Source organism: Leucopleurus acutus (assembly GCF_964270905.1).
Source record: "Leucopleurus acutus genome assembly, chromosome: 8".
NCBI classification, from domain to species: Eukaryota; Metazoa; Chordata; class Mammalia; order Artiodactyla; family Delphinidae; genus Leucopleurus; species Leucopleurus acutus.
The window spans coordinates 109000062-109015087 of NC_139151.1; the positions used below are offsets into that span (position 1 = coordinate 109000062).

Here is a 15026-nt window from a genome sequence, read left to right on the forward strand (position 1 = left end):
ACCTGAGGCCCCAACCCGGACACCCAGCCTTCCGGCCACGCCAACGGCCACAGCCCCAGCCCCCACCACCCAGACACAACCAACAGTCCCCTCAGGAGGTAGGGCCCCCGGGCCAGGGCCCCGGGGTGGGTGAGGAAGCACCCGTGGCAGTGTGGACGGGGCTGAAGGGGATGTCGGGCACTGTTCCCTGCAGATTCACCTCAAACCACCTCCACCGTCACCACACGGGCCACATCGGTGCCGGCCACCACGGCCACTCGAAGGCCAACAGCCATGGCACCCACCGTGACCCAAGCCACAACACAGCCCACAGGATCCTCCCACGACACAGCCACGCGGTCCACAGCTCGGTCCACGGCGCGAACCACAGCAGCCCCACCAACCCCGGCAACATCAGGGACCTCCACAGTGTCCCCCGCAAGTAAGCATGCCACCACTGCCCGTCCCCACAGAGGGGCCTCAGCAGGGCAGCCCCAGTACCCAGCCCAAGCTATGTGGGGCCGCGTGGAAGACAGCAGCCTTGGGCCACCCCCACGACCACACAGGACCGGCTCAGGCCCAAGGGAGGCAGCAGCCTGCCTGACTCAGCACGCTCCTCTTTGCACATCTCCCCCGCCACAGTACCCAAGCGCCCATCCACACGGCCACCCCCACCAAGGGAATCCACAGGCCCCAGGGGATCAAGGGCTCCAAAAGGCCCCCGACCCAAGTGCAGGCCCCGACTCTGGGGCAGCGCCCCAAACCTCCGATTACCCTGACAGCAGGCGAGAAGAGAAGCCTTTCCCGAGGACAGCGGCAGGGGAGCCATGCAGGGATAGCCGAGCCCACCCGAACAACGGCCGCCCTGAGAGTAGCGTCGAGGGAACAGAGACATGCAGGGCTGCCGGGGAGGGACCCCAAAGCCCACTACAAGCAGCTGAGAGGCAACAAGGGTCCACAGAGAATGCTGGGGTGGGGCTTGGGAAAGGAACGAGATAGTCATTCAGGAAACTCCTGGACACACCACCAGGGACACACAGAAGCCACATGTGAGGAGGACGATGTAGAAAGTGTGGGTGAGGAATGGGTCCCACCCAAAGGCAGGGTAACGAGGAGGAGTGAACTGACCACCACTGTTTTCTACAGCATTCTCAACACACCGTTGGACCCCTGAAGCCCCTGTCAGCCAGGAGACACAGCAGACGGACCTCCCACGACCCCAGGAGAGCACCACAGGCCACAGCACAACGCACACCAGTCCACTGTCAGGAGCCACCACTGCTAGGGCCGAGGCGGACACCAGTCACACCACACACTCTGAATCCAGCTCCCTAACACACACCGCCACGGCCACACACCCCATGCCACACACCCCCTTCACCACTCACTCCACCCCCACCCTCTCTGTCCCCACTACCACCCACACAACAGGTCCGCCCACGGGAACACCCTTCTGGACCGCCACCACCCACCCCACCCCATCACACCCACAGACGCTTCCCCCCAACGCGTCAACATCTGCCACCTCCTTGGTGGCTCCAACCTCTCACCGAGTCACCACATCAACGGAGCCCCACGCTACCTCCTCCAGCCCAAAGCCAACTGGCACCCCACCCACATCGACACACGTCCCTGTCACAGAAACAGAGCCTACACCCACAGCCCCGCCACCGACCAAGACCACAACAGGAACCACCACACCCACAGCCCCGCCACTGACCAAGACCACAACAGAGACCACCACACCCACAGCCCCACCACCAACCAAGACCACAACAGAGACCACCACACCCACAGCCCCACCACCAACCAAGACCACAACAGAGATCACCACACCCAGAACACCACCACTGACAAAGACCACAACAGAGACCACCACACCCACAGCCCCGCCACTGACCAAGACCACAACAGAGACCACCACACCCAGAACACCACCACTGACAAAGACCACAACAGGGACCACCACACCCACAACCCTGCCACTGACAAAGACAACAACAGAGACCACCACACCCACAGCCCCGCCACTGACAAAGACCACAACAGAGACTGCCGCACCCCCAGCCCCGCCACTGACAAAGACCACAACAGGGACCACCACACCCACAACCCTGCCACTGACAAAGACAACAGCACGGACCACCACACCCACAGCCCCGCCACTGACAAAGACCACAACAGGGACCACCACACCCAGAACATCACCACTGACAAAGACCACAACAGAGACCACCACACCCACAGCCACACCACTGACAAAGACAACAGGGACCACCACACCCAGAACACCACCACTCACAAAGACCACAACAGAGACCACCACAACCACAGCCACAACACTGACAAAGACCACAACACAGACCACCACACCCACAACCCTGTCACTGACAAAGACCACAACAGAGACGACCACACCCAGAACACCACCACTGACAAATATCACAACAGAGACCACCACACCCAGAACACCACCACTGACAAAGACCACCACAGGGACCGCCACACCCACAGCCCCACCACTGACAAAGACCACAACAGAGACCGCCACACCCACAGCCACGCCACTGACAAAGACCACAACAGAGACCACCACACCCACAGCCCCGCCACTGACAAAGACCACAACAGAGACCGCCACACCCACAGCCCTGCCACTGACAAAGACCACAACAGGGACCACCACACCCACAGCCCCACCACTGACAAAGACCACAACAGGGACCACCACACCCAGAACATCACCACTGACAAAGACCACAACAGAGACCACCACACCCACAGCCACACCACTGACAAAGACAACAGGGACCACCACACCCAGAACACCACCACTCACAAAGACCACAACAGAGACCACCACACCCACAGCCACAACACTGACAAAGACCACAACACAGACCACCACACCCACAACCCTGTCACTGACAAAGACCACAACAGAGACGACCACAACCAGAACACCACCACTGACAAATATCACAACAGAGACCACCACACCCAGAACACCACCACTGACAAAGACCACCACAGGGACCGCCACACCCACAGCCCCACCACTGACAAAGACCACAACAGAGACCGCCACACCCACAGCCCCGCCACTGACAAAAACCACAACAGAGACCACCACACCCACAGCTACAACACTGACAAAGACAACAGAGACCACCACACCCACAACCCCACCACTAACAAAGACAACAGAGACCACCACACCCACAGCCACACCACTGACAAAGACCTCAACAGGGACCACCACACCCACAACCCTGCCACTGACAAAGACAACAGGGACCACCACACCCAGAACCCCGCCACTGACAAAGACCACAACAGGGACCACCACACCCAGAACACCACCACTGACAAAGACCACAACAGAGACCACCACACCCACAGCCTCGCCACTGACAAAGACCACAACAGAGACCACCACACTCAGAACCCCGCCACTGACAAAGACCACAACAGGGACCGCCACACCCACAGCCCCACCACTGACAAAGACCACAACAGAGACTGCTGCACCCCCAGCCCCGCCACTGACAAAGACAACAGGGACCACCACACCCAGAACACCACCACTGACAAAGACAACAGGGACCACCACACCCAGAACCCCGCCACTGACAAAGACCACAACAGGGACCACCACACCCAGAACACCACCACTGACAAAGACCACAACAGAGACCACCACACCCACAGCCTCGCCACTGACAAAGACCACAACAGAGACCACCACACTCAGAACCCCGCCACTGACAAAGACCACAACAGGGACCGCCACACCCACAGCCCCACCACTGACAAAGACCACAACAGAGACTGCTGCACCCCCAGCCCCGCCACTGACAAAGACAACAGGGACCACCACACCCAGAACACCACCACTCACAAAGACCACAACAGAGACCACCACACCCACAGCCCCGCCACTGACAAAGACCACAACAGAGACCACCACACCCAGAACATCACCACTGACAAAGACCACAACAGAGACCACCACACCCACAGCCACACCACGGACAAAGACCAAAACAGAGACCACCACACCCACAACCCTGCCACTGACAAAAACCACAACAGGGACCGCCACACCCACAGCCCCGCCACTGACAAAGACCACAACAGAGACCACCACACCCAGAACATCACCACTGACAAAGACCACAACAGAGACCACCACACCCACAGCCACACCACGGACAAAGACCAAAACAGAGACCACCACACCCACAACCCTGCCACTGACAAAAACCACAACAGGGACCGCCACACCCACAGCCCCGCCACTGACAAAGACCACAACAGGGACCACCACACCCACAACACTGCCACTGACAAAGAACACAGCACGGACCGCCACACCCACAGCCCCGCCACTGACAAAGATCACAACAGGGACTACCACACCCAGAACATCACCACTGACAAAGACCACAACACAGACCACCACACCCACAGCCACATCACTGACAAAGACAACAGGGACCACCACACCCAGAACATCACCACTCACAAAGACCACAACAGAGACCACCACACCCAGAACATCACCACTGACAAAGACCACAACAGGGACCACCACACCCACAACCCTGCCACTGACAAAGAACACAGCACGGACCACCACACCCACAGCCCCGCCACTGACAAAGACCACAACAGAGACCGCCACACCCACAGCTCCGCCACTGACAAAGACCACAACAGGGACCACCACACCCACAACCCTGCCACTGACAAAGAACACAGCACAGACCACCACACCCACAGCCCCGCCACTGACAAAGATCACAACAGGGACTACCACACCCAGAACATCACCACTGACAAAGACCACAACACAGACCACCACACCCACAGCCACATCACTGACAAAGACAACAGGGACCACCACACCCAGAACATCACCACTCACAAAGACCACAACAGAGACCACCACACCCACAGCCACAACACTGACAAAGACCACAACAGGGACCACCACACCCAGAACCTCGCCACTGACAAAGACCACAACAGAGACCACCACACCCACAGCCCCGCCACTGACAAAGACCACAACAGAGACCGCCACACCCACAGCTCCACCACTGACAAAGACCACAACAGGGACCACCACACCCACAACCCTGCCACTGACAAAGACAACAGGGACCGCCACAACCACAGCCCCACCACTGACAAAGACCACAGCAGAGACCGCCACACCCACATCTCTGCCACTGACAAAGACCACAACAGAGACCACCACAGCCACATCACTGACAAAGACAACAGGGACCACCACACCCAGAACATCACCACTCACAAAGACCACAACAGAGACCACCACACCCACAGCCACAACACTGACAAAGACCACAACAGGGACCACCACACCCAGAACCTCGCCACTGACAAAGACCACAACAGAGACCACCACACCCACAGCCCTGCCACTGACAAAGACCACAACAGAGACCGCCACACCCACAGCTCCACCACTGACAAAGACCACAACAGGGACCACCACACCCACAACCCTGCCACTGACAAAGACAACAGGGACTGCCACAACCACAGCCCCACCACTGACAAAGACCACAACAGAGACCGCCATACCCACATCTCCGCCACTGACAAAGACCACAACAGAGACCACCACACCCACAGCCACACCACTGACGAAGACCACAACAGGGACCGCCACACCCACAGCCCTGCCACTGACAAAGACCACAACATGGACCACCACACCCACAACGCTGCCACTGACAAAGAACACAGCACGGACCGCCACACCCACAGCCACAACACTGACAAAGACCACAACACAGACCACCACACCCACAGCCCCGCCACTGACAAAGACCACAACAGAGACCGCCACACCCACAGCTCCACCACTGACAAAGACCACAACAGGGACCACCACACCCACAGCCACATCACTGACAAAGACAACAGGGACCACCACACCCAGAACATCACCACTCACAAAGACCACAACAGAGACCACCACACCCACAGCCACAACACTGACAAAGGCCACAACAGGGACCACCACACCCAGAACCTCGCCACTGACAAAGACCACAACAGAGACCACCACACCCACAGCCCTGCCACTGACAAAGACCACAACAGAGACCGCCACACCCACAGCTTCACCACTGACAAAGACCACAACAGGGACCACCACACCCACAACCCTGCCACTGACAAAGACAACAGGGACTGCCACAACCACAGCCCCACCACTGACAAAGACCACAACAGGGACCGCCACACCCACAGCCCTGCCACTGACAAAGACCACAACAGGGACCACCACACCCACAACCCTGCCACTGACAAAGAACACAGCACGGACCGCCACACCCACAGCCCCGCCACTGACAAAGACCACAACAGAGACCACCACACCCACAGCCACACCACTGACAAAGACAACAGGGACCACCACACCCAGAACACCACCACTCACAAAGACCACAACAGAGACCACCACACCCACAGCCACAACACTGACAAAGACCACAACAGGGACCACCACACCCAGAACCTCGCCACTGACAAAGACCACAACAGAGACCACCACACCCACAGCCCCGCCACTGACAAAGACCACAACAGAGACCGCCACACCCACAGCCCCGCCACTGACAAAGACCACAACAGAGACCGCCACACCCACAGCCCCGCCACTGACAAAGACCACAACAGGGACCGCCACACCCACAGCCCCACCACTGACAAAGACCACAACAGGAACCACCACACCCAGAACCCCGTCACTGACAAAGACCACAAGAGGGACCACCACACCCACAGCCCCACCACTGACAAAGACCACAACAGGTACCACCCGAGCCCAGAACTCAATCAGCACAGTACTACCACAAAGCTCTAGCTTTAGTTCTACATTATCTTCTCCATCTCTAAACCCAAGCCAAAGTCCTTTCACCACTTCTGTTTCTGTGTCGAACCTTCCACATTACCCCTCGTCTTCATCCAGCACCTCCACGCTCTCCTCCCTGCCCGCTACTTCCTCTCTTCCTTCTCACGTGTCCTCACACACCACTCCTCCTTTTATATCATATTCCCCATCACCTTCAGCAGTTTCCACTTCACAGAGCATCCCAACCACTAGTTCAGCTCCGCACAGCCCTTCCCCCTCTGCACCCGTGACCATATCACATACAGCCCCCCTGTCTGCCAGCCGCTTTTCCCCAGCCACCATCGTGTCCGTCAGGCCCTCCCTCTCACCCCCATCCTCTCCCACGCTGTCCCCTCTCCCCACTCCCAGTACCATGGTCCTGTCTACATCCCAGACCACACCCAGCAAGCCCACCTCCTCAGCTCTGTCCTCTCGGTCCACTACCTCAAAGTCCACCTCTCTCACGACCCGAGCCCCCACGCAGGGCCTCCTGTCTTCCACCCTGGGAGTGACAGCCATCCCAAGTTCCCCAGCCACCAACCTCACCACCAGACAGCCAAGTACCACCGGGCTGCCGGCCAGCGTATTCCTGACCGGCTCCATCACTGCGCATGGAAGCTCCTCCTTCCCCACTGCCGGGTCCTCTTCCACCAGGGGCCAGTCCACCTCCTCTCTCGTCACATCTCTACCCAGCTCTCCAGGTGAGTGACATCTCTGCAGCCACCTCATGACCTGTGGTGCACGCTTCTTCTCAGCCTTGTCTCTCCGCTCTGGACAATACTCTGGGTCACTCCCATGGGATCTCCGCCTTTTCTTGTCCCCTCACATTTCCTGATGACCCTATGGGCACTGCCTCTTGGCCTCTGCTCCCACCTCTGCTGCGCCCCATCATGACCTGCACACACCCACAGAGGCTGGCCCAGCCCTTGCAGCAGGTGTGTCTCCTTCCCTCCCCCTAGAGCCTTCACTTCCCTTGCCTGGGGGTGGCCAGGCAGCGCAGGGCACTGAGCAGACGCGGGGGTGGGCACAGCTGGGGGAGCTGCAGCTTGGCCTCTGGCCAGCCCTGGAGTGCCATTCCAGGCCTCTGAGATTTGGTGCTTCAGCTGCGTCCTGGGGGTATCTAGAAGGACAGGGCCCCACCAGCAGGTAGTGGCCAAGTCACATCTCCCCCAACCCCCTCTCCAGCCTGTCCTCTGCTGTATGTTGCTTACATGTTCTCGGGGCCTCTCCTCGGCCTTTCTTGGCCAGGTCCCAGATCCTTTCTCCCCTCTTCTCAGGGCACAGCTCCAGTGAATTCCAGTCTGGCCTAAATGGGCACCTGGCCTCTCCCAGGTCGCCCCCTTCCCCACCTCAGGGCCTGACTGTCCTGCACCTGCCTCCCTCAGCCCCCCGCCCCTCCACGTCCCTGCTGCAGTCCTGGCCTCCCTTTGAGGTGACCCCCCTCAGCAGCCTTCCACGGCAACCCTCTGCAGAGCTCAGAAGGACCTGGAGTTTCAACTCTCGCAACCCTCCCCCCAGTTGCAGAAAGCAGGCACGCGCCTCACCCCAGGTGATCGTCGGGGCCCGAGCTGGGACTAGCGGCCGGGGTGCCTACACTCCTGGGTTGGCGCCCACCCAGGTCTCAGTGCTGCAGGCGCCTCTAGCTCTGCTCTACCTTCCCTCTCCAGGCCTGCCTAAGCACCCCCGTCCTCCAAGGACACCCCCTCCCCTGCCCGGCAGCCGCCCCCTCTCACACCCCCAGCCTTCCCCCAGCAGGGCTGTCCACCACTGCAGGACGGTATTGAAAAAAAAAGTGTTTCCTCTTGTGGGACAAGGACTGGGTGGAGGCTGCCCAGGAAGAGGCGACCCAGGGTGTGGGGCAAGGGAGCAGGAGAGCAGGAGGGGAGGAGGGCTGGGGACAGTGGGAGCCACAGGGAAGACCCCCGTGCCCGCCAGGCCTCTTGTCCCACCTCCAGTGGAAAAGCAGGGCAGGCAGGGCTCGAGGCCACAGGGAGACCTTGGAAGGGGGCAGGTGGGAAGGCAGGAGAGACTGTCCAGCCTTTGCTTTTTCACTCAAGTCCCACACTGGCAGCTTCTAACGGCAACACTGCTCTGCCAGCTGTCAGGGCACCCACTACAGTCTGTCCACTGGGACAGATGCAGGACAGAGCTCACAGCCAGGTCCACACCCCTGCAGGGAGCTCTTGTGATACCAAACGTCCCCTCAGGGGATGCTGATATCATACCCCATCGCTACCGCAGGTACTGAGCCCAGCAGACCAGAAACACCTCTGCCCGCAGGTTGGTGTCAGGCCAGGAGGGGAGGTGGAGAGGGAGGCTGGGGCCAGTGCTGGGAATCTGCCTCGTCCTCTGAGAAAACCCTTGACCCTTGGGGACTCCCAGTGTAGCCAACTTTCAGGAAGAAAACACACAGTGAGAGACTTGCTATCAGGCTTTGTTCCCATGCAAAGCCATGAGGTCTGAGCTCAGTGGGGCTCGGACAAGGGGAGATGGCCTGGGGCAGGGGCTCGAGTGCAGGGTGGGGGCCCAGGGAAGATGCCACCGTGGGCACTAACGTGCTGGCGGCGCCCACACAGCCGCACCCAGATCTAAGCTGTCAGGCAGCTGGCAGCCTTCCCTTGGCGGCGCCGGCACTATCCACCATGCCACAGGAAAAGGGGGTTAAAACCCGAGGCCCAGAGCCACGTATGTCAGTTCCTGCCCTTAAGCAGGCCAGGTGCGGAGCCCCCAGAGGCCACACCTGTCCTCCAGCCCCGCCACAGGGCCACCATCTGATGCCTGACTCTCGGCTCCCAGGGACCTGCAGCGTGAGGGAGTCTGAGGAAGAGGTCACTTACCAGGGGTGCACGGCCAACGTGACGGTGACCCGCTGCGAGGGCGTATGCGCCTCCTCGGCCAGGTGAGCTGTCGGCCCCGTGCGGCCCTTGTCCAGGTCCCGGACTTGGAACCCGCCCTGCTCGACAGAGGCGCTCCCAGTGGAAGCTGGGGAAGGTCCACCGCGAGGTCCCGGCCCAGGCAGCGTGCTGCCCCATCAGGTGGCCCCGGCCCGCACCCACCTCCACCACACCTGCCGGGAGCCGGGGAGGCCAGCGTGCAAGGCCAGCCCCTCCGCGAAGGCGCAGCCTGGGGCCCTGGTCCTCCTCTCCGAGCGACCGGGGAGGGGCAGGAGCACTCCCGAGGCCGCCGTCCTGACCTGCGCTCCCCGCCGCCGCTCCTCCGCAGCTTCAACACTGACACCATGCAAGTGGACACCAAGTGTAGCTGCTGCCACCCCCTCGGCTCCCACGAGAAGCAGCTCGTGCTGCCCTGCCCAGACCCCAGGGTGAGGGGACGGCGGCTGACGCTGACGCTACAGGTATTCAGCAGCTGCACGTGCCGCTCCCAGCGCTGCGGAGACTAGAGACCTGGCCCCGGGAGTGAGGACCAAGCCGCGCCGCCGGCACCCGCTCCCCCCGACTCACTGTGCCCAGCAGCCCCTTTCCTAGGCACAGGGCGTGGCCTCAAAGAGCCCTCAGATGCAGCTCACCCAGGCATCTGAAGAGAAAGGTCCTGCAGACCCTGACCAAACCCAGCAGGCTGCCCTGCACTGCCAGCCTCGGGACTGCACAGGGCACTGCCCACCGCCCATCCACACAGCCTCCCGGCCTTCGAAGGCAGCCTTCCAGTCCTGCTGGGACCAGAACCCCACCCCCGGTGGCAGGAGTGAGGAAGGCTGCTGCAGAGGGGATTCCTGGGGAAACAGGGGCCGCCCAAGCAGAGAAGGGTGGGGGAGAGGCTCGGGTCACAGCGAGGAGAGGGGCCCTGCAGTCGGGGAAGGGAAGGGAGAGGCAAGCGTCACCGCCTGCCCACCAGCAAAGCTCACCCTGGGGAGGGGGCACCAGGCCCTGTGCACCATGAGCCCACCATGAACAGACAACAAATAAACTAGCACTTGTCAAGGCACAAAGGCTCCTGAGCTCTGCTCCTGCCGTCTCCCGCGCCCCTCGGGCATTTGTGAGTCCCCACACCCGCGTCCAGCTCACGGGGTCGGACCCGCACAAGCATGGGCCAAGAAGGGGTGCCACTGTGGGCCCCCGGCCTCCCCTCCCCTCCCTCCCCTCCCCTCCCCCCCCTCCCCTCCCCTCCCCCCCGTCCCCCCTCCCCTCCCCTCCCTCCCCTCCCTCCCCTCCCCTCCCCTGCAGGCCCTCTCACCCTTCCCAGCTCAGCACTACTCTCCTGTGAGGCCCTCCGTCCCGTGGGACCCTGTACCCTGCCTGTGGCTGGGCTCACCCCCCAAGAAGGAACCCCTGGGCCCACTTGGCCCCTAGACGCAGGCCCCTAGAAGGCAGGCCCCCGACGCGCACCACGGAGTGGGGGGAGCCAAGGCCAGGCCACAGGCCCCACCAGGATGAGTCCCACAGACTCAGCCCACGTCCTGAACCCAAGTGCAGAGCAAAAGGCACGTCACCTCGACACACCTCAGCTTCCACCCCCGTGACTGGGGAACAGGTTCCGGACGACGGGCCCGCATCATCGGTTCTCAGCGCCCCACGCAGCCCCACGGGACGGGACCTTGAGCCGTATGCCGGGCGCCTTTTCCTCCAAAGACCACACACGTTCCAGCCGCCACCCCAGCATTTGTTTACCCAGAATGATGGGTGGAGGGAGGGCGTCGGCTGACATAAGAAACCAGCCCCGGGCTGGCAGTCCAAACACTGGAGCCCAAGCACCGCGTACCGTCCCGCACCTTGAACAAAAGCACGACGGCCACGCCATCCATCTGCAGTGCACAGCAGTGCCACCAGCGGCCATGCTGCCACCACATGCGCAAAGCCTCAGCCTCCACCACTGCGCACTGCAGGGGCTGCACAGGGTGGTGGGTGTGGGAACCTTGAGTGGGGCGTCCGCAGTGTGGGAGGCCCCAAGTACCCACATGGCGACTCCCAGAAGCTGCCTCCCCGCGACCCGCACCACGGCACAGGGCCACTGTGTTCCCCTGCCCCACGTGGTTCTCCCCACCGCACGGCAGGGAGCCCGGTCCCTGCTGGAAAACCAGGGTAACCAACAAGGGCCCCAGCTCTTCCTGGGCCCCTCAGTGTCGAAAGCAGACGTGTCTGTCGAGGACAAACCTGCAGCCTGTGCCTGCCACCCACCTGGCGCATCTGCCGCTAACAGGACACAGGCCTCGCCTCGGCATCTCGAGGCGCAGGGGACAGCACGTGAGAGCCGCGCACACGGAGGGGTGGGGGGACAGGTGCCAGCTCATCCCCACTCTGCTCTCTGCTTCCTGACCACACGCAGGCCTCCCTCCTCCCACTGCACAGGCCAAGGTCCACAGCACCCTGGCCTGCAATCATGACCCCGGCACCTTTAGGTCACTGCACAGGGAAGAGACCAGCTCACCTTCCAGAAATCTTCTCTGTTGGCCCACAACAAACCCTGCCATCACAATCGGGAACCAGTCCTGGGCCACTGTGGTGACAGTGCACTCATTTGAAACCCAAAGATGCATGAGGTTAGGTACACCCCCTCCAGAGCCACCAGGAATCCCCCACCCCCCAGCACTGCACACATAAGGTCTCAGTCAGATGGCTTTACAAATCTCGCTTTAAGAACACAGTGCTGGGAAAAAGGAAAATAGAATTAAATCCAGCCAGGATACGTGTTTTTGTTGATCGTCATTGAGAACACAACCCTGTCTAACTTCTAGATTCAGAACCCGGCCCCAGCAAGCCCCCTGGCACTGTGCTCTCACCCTGGCCGAGGTCGGCGCTTGGGCCCCGTGTGGACATACCCTTGGGCTGCCTCCCCGTCTCCCATCCAAGTAGCCAAGATCTATTGCCATGGCAGACAGAACGCTGCCTCTCCTCTCAGAGCATCAGAGATGAACTGTCAATAAGACAGCCTTGGCATCTTGATAAAATTTCAAACAACTTTCCATTTTCATTCAAACTTCTAAATTCCCTTTAATTTGTAGACTTAGCCACAGAACTGTCTTGATTTCTATAAGAGTTAATCCCGGGATCCACGCCCCTCTCCTCCTGACTTGGCAGGACGGCTGGGTCCAGGCTGAGCCTCTTCTTCCTCGACGGCACACAGGCTCCCATCCATCCCCACAAGGGACGAGGCCAGAGAAGCAGGGCTGGGAGGCACCTGGGGCTGCAACACTACACAGGGCGTGGACTTGCGGCATGGCAACGAAGACGACAGTGGAGATGAAGAAAAACGCAGACACAGGAGCCTGACCCTCCGTCCTTGTTGATTAAAACTGTTCCGAAAGCAATTCACACAATCTCTGAGAGACGGTTTCTCTACTCGTCCGCAGCGTGAGTCGGTACATCTGAAACAGAGGACACAGAAGGTCAGTGGCGGTGCCAGGGCAGACACCGCGGGGCCAGCCCCGCCCAGCGGCCCCTCAAGGCCCCCTGCTCAGCCCGTCCCTGGAGGTGCCACTGTTGACAGGTTCAAGCAACGAACACGCTCTCAGTGGCAAAAATAAAACAGTTTGACATCAGCAAGTGCTCGTGTGCATGTGGACCAACTGGAAACTTCATGCGCAGCTGGTGGGCGTCTGAGACCGCATCGCTGTCGGAACAGCAAGGCTGACCGTGCCCAGACCCCATGAGCCGGCAATCCCACCCTGAGTGTTCCCCACGTGAAATGAAAACATGCCCACGCAAAGGCATGTCCGGATGTCTGCGGCAGCCGTATTCAATGCCTCCTGAAACAGGGGCAGCCTGATGTCCATCGACAGGAGGGCTGGGCAAACCAGAGTGGCAACTCCCCACAAAGGAGGGCCACGTGCTCCACGAGGACCCACCGTGGACACAGCAGCAACACGGTGACTGCTGGAGCCTGGGGCCAGGCGGGTCCCACGCTGGGCCACACGGCGCTGCCTCCTAGGGAGGCCGGGGCTGACGCGGGCGTGCCAGAGAACTTTCTGGGGCGATGGAAATGCTACACACACCAACGGGTGGGTGGTGGTGGTTACACAGGTGTACACATCTGTCGAAACACATCAAACTACCACATCTGGGATCTATCTGCATATCTCACTGTGTGTGAATTACACCACAGTTAAAAAAAAAAAAAAAAAAGCAAGCGTATTCAGCGATTCCCTCAAGGGGCTTGACCTGGGCTTGCAGATTCGGCTCCAGACGCAGTAAGCATCCAATCTGGGTGGTTCTGGTGTGTATGATACCAGCTCCCACAAAGTTTGCAGGATTAGGATCGACTTCCTCTAGGAGTGCAGAACCAAAGCCAATAATCTGTGGGAAGAACCAGGAGAAACAGGAGCCCCTTGCGTCGGCGCCAGCAGAGGTGGAGGGTTCTCCGAGGCGAGAATCCGCCAGCCTCCTCTGAGGACTCCGGTCGTGTCCCGACCCTGGGAACGTCCACAGCAAGACCTTTACCTTGGCTTTGGTGATCTCTGTGTCCATTGGATGCTTCGCCTTGAAGATATTCTGCACTTCCTGCTGGGGACTGTGGGAAACCGAGGCCAGCGCGAGTGCCATCAGCTGAGCCAGAGCCGAGGCCCCCCACCCACCCGGGGGGGACAGGGCGCCACTCACTTGCTCAGCTGCTTCCAGCGCTGGAAGAAATCCTGAGACGCCATCTCCGTGGGCTGGAAAAACTTGTTGAGTGTGATAGGCAGCTTCACAGACACATTCTGAAAGGTTCCCCCATACCTGTGAGCAACACAGAGGCATGCTGGGAAGAGTCCACGTCCCGAGTGTGCCACCTCCAGGGCACAGGGGGGCCGCGTGCAAAAGGCGGGGCGGAGAGATCTGGAAGGGCGGCCCAGGGCTCCAGGGAGGCTGGTCCATCTCCGGCGCACCGTCATCGATGGCCAAGGACGTCGGGGAACGTGCCCCCGCCACCCCCGGCCGAGGCTGCTGGGCTGGTCGCAGCGCCGGGGACAGGCGCCGCCTCTTCCCGTTCCCCAGCAGTCCGTGTCCTACAACTCCAAGTTTAAATCGTGTGGGTTTTTTCTTTTTTCCATGAAAAGACTAAAAGAAAACGGTGTGCCTACGGAATGAAAGAAAAATTCTGCACGTCTATTTCCCTAAATTTTACAAAGTACACCATCTGCAGGTCCCTGTATACTTTGTATTTGGAAAGGTGCTTTGTCAAA

The 15026-nt window shown here is 60.3% G+C and overlaps 1 protein-coding gene across 1 annotated transcript in view; it reads right to left on the bottom strand.

Moving 5' to 3' along the window:
- Positions 1–12832: 12832 nt before the first annotated feature.
- The window catches only part of AP2A2 (adaptor related protein complex 2 subunit alpha 2), a 63528-nt gene continuing 61334 nt past the window's right edge, over positions 12833–15026 (bottom strand). Inside the window, exons 19-22 of the mRNA XM_082845664.1 lie at positions 14464–14580; positions 14305–14374; positions 14026–14160; positions 12833–13232 (exon numbers count right to left, since the gene is read on the bottom strand). Of these exons, the coding sequence (XP_082701790.1) occupies positions 13155–13232; positions 14026–14160; positions 14305–14374; positions 14464–14580 (400 nt within the window). The 3' untranslated portion in view covers positions 12833–13154. The remainder of the gene's footprint in view (positions 13233–14025; positions 14161–14304; positions 14375–14463; positions 14581–15026) is intronic.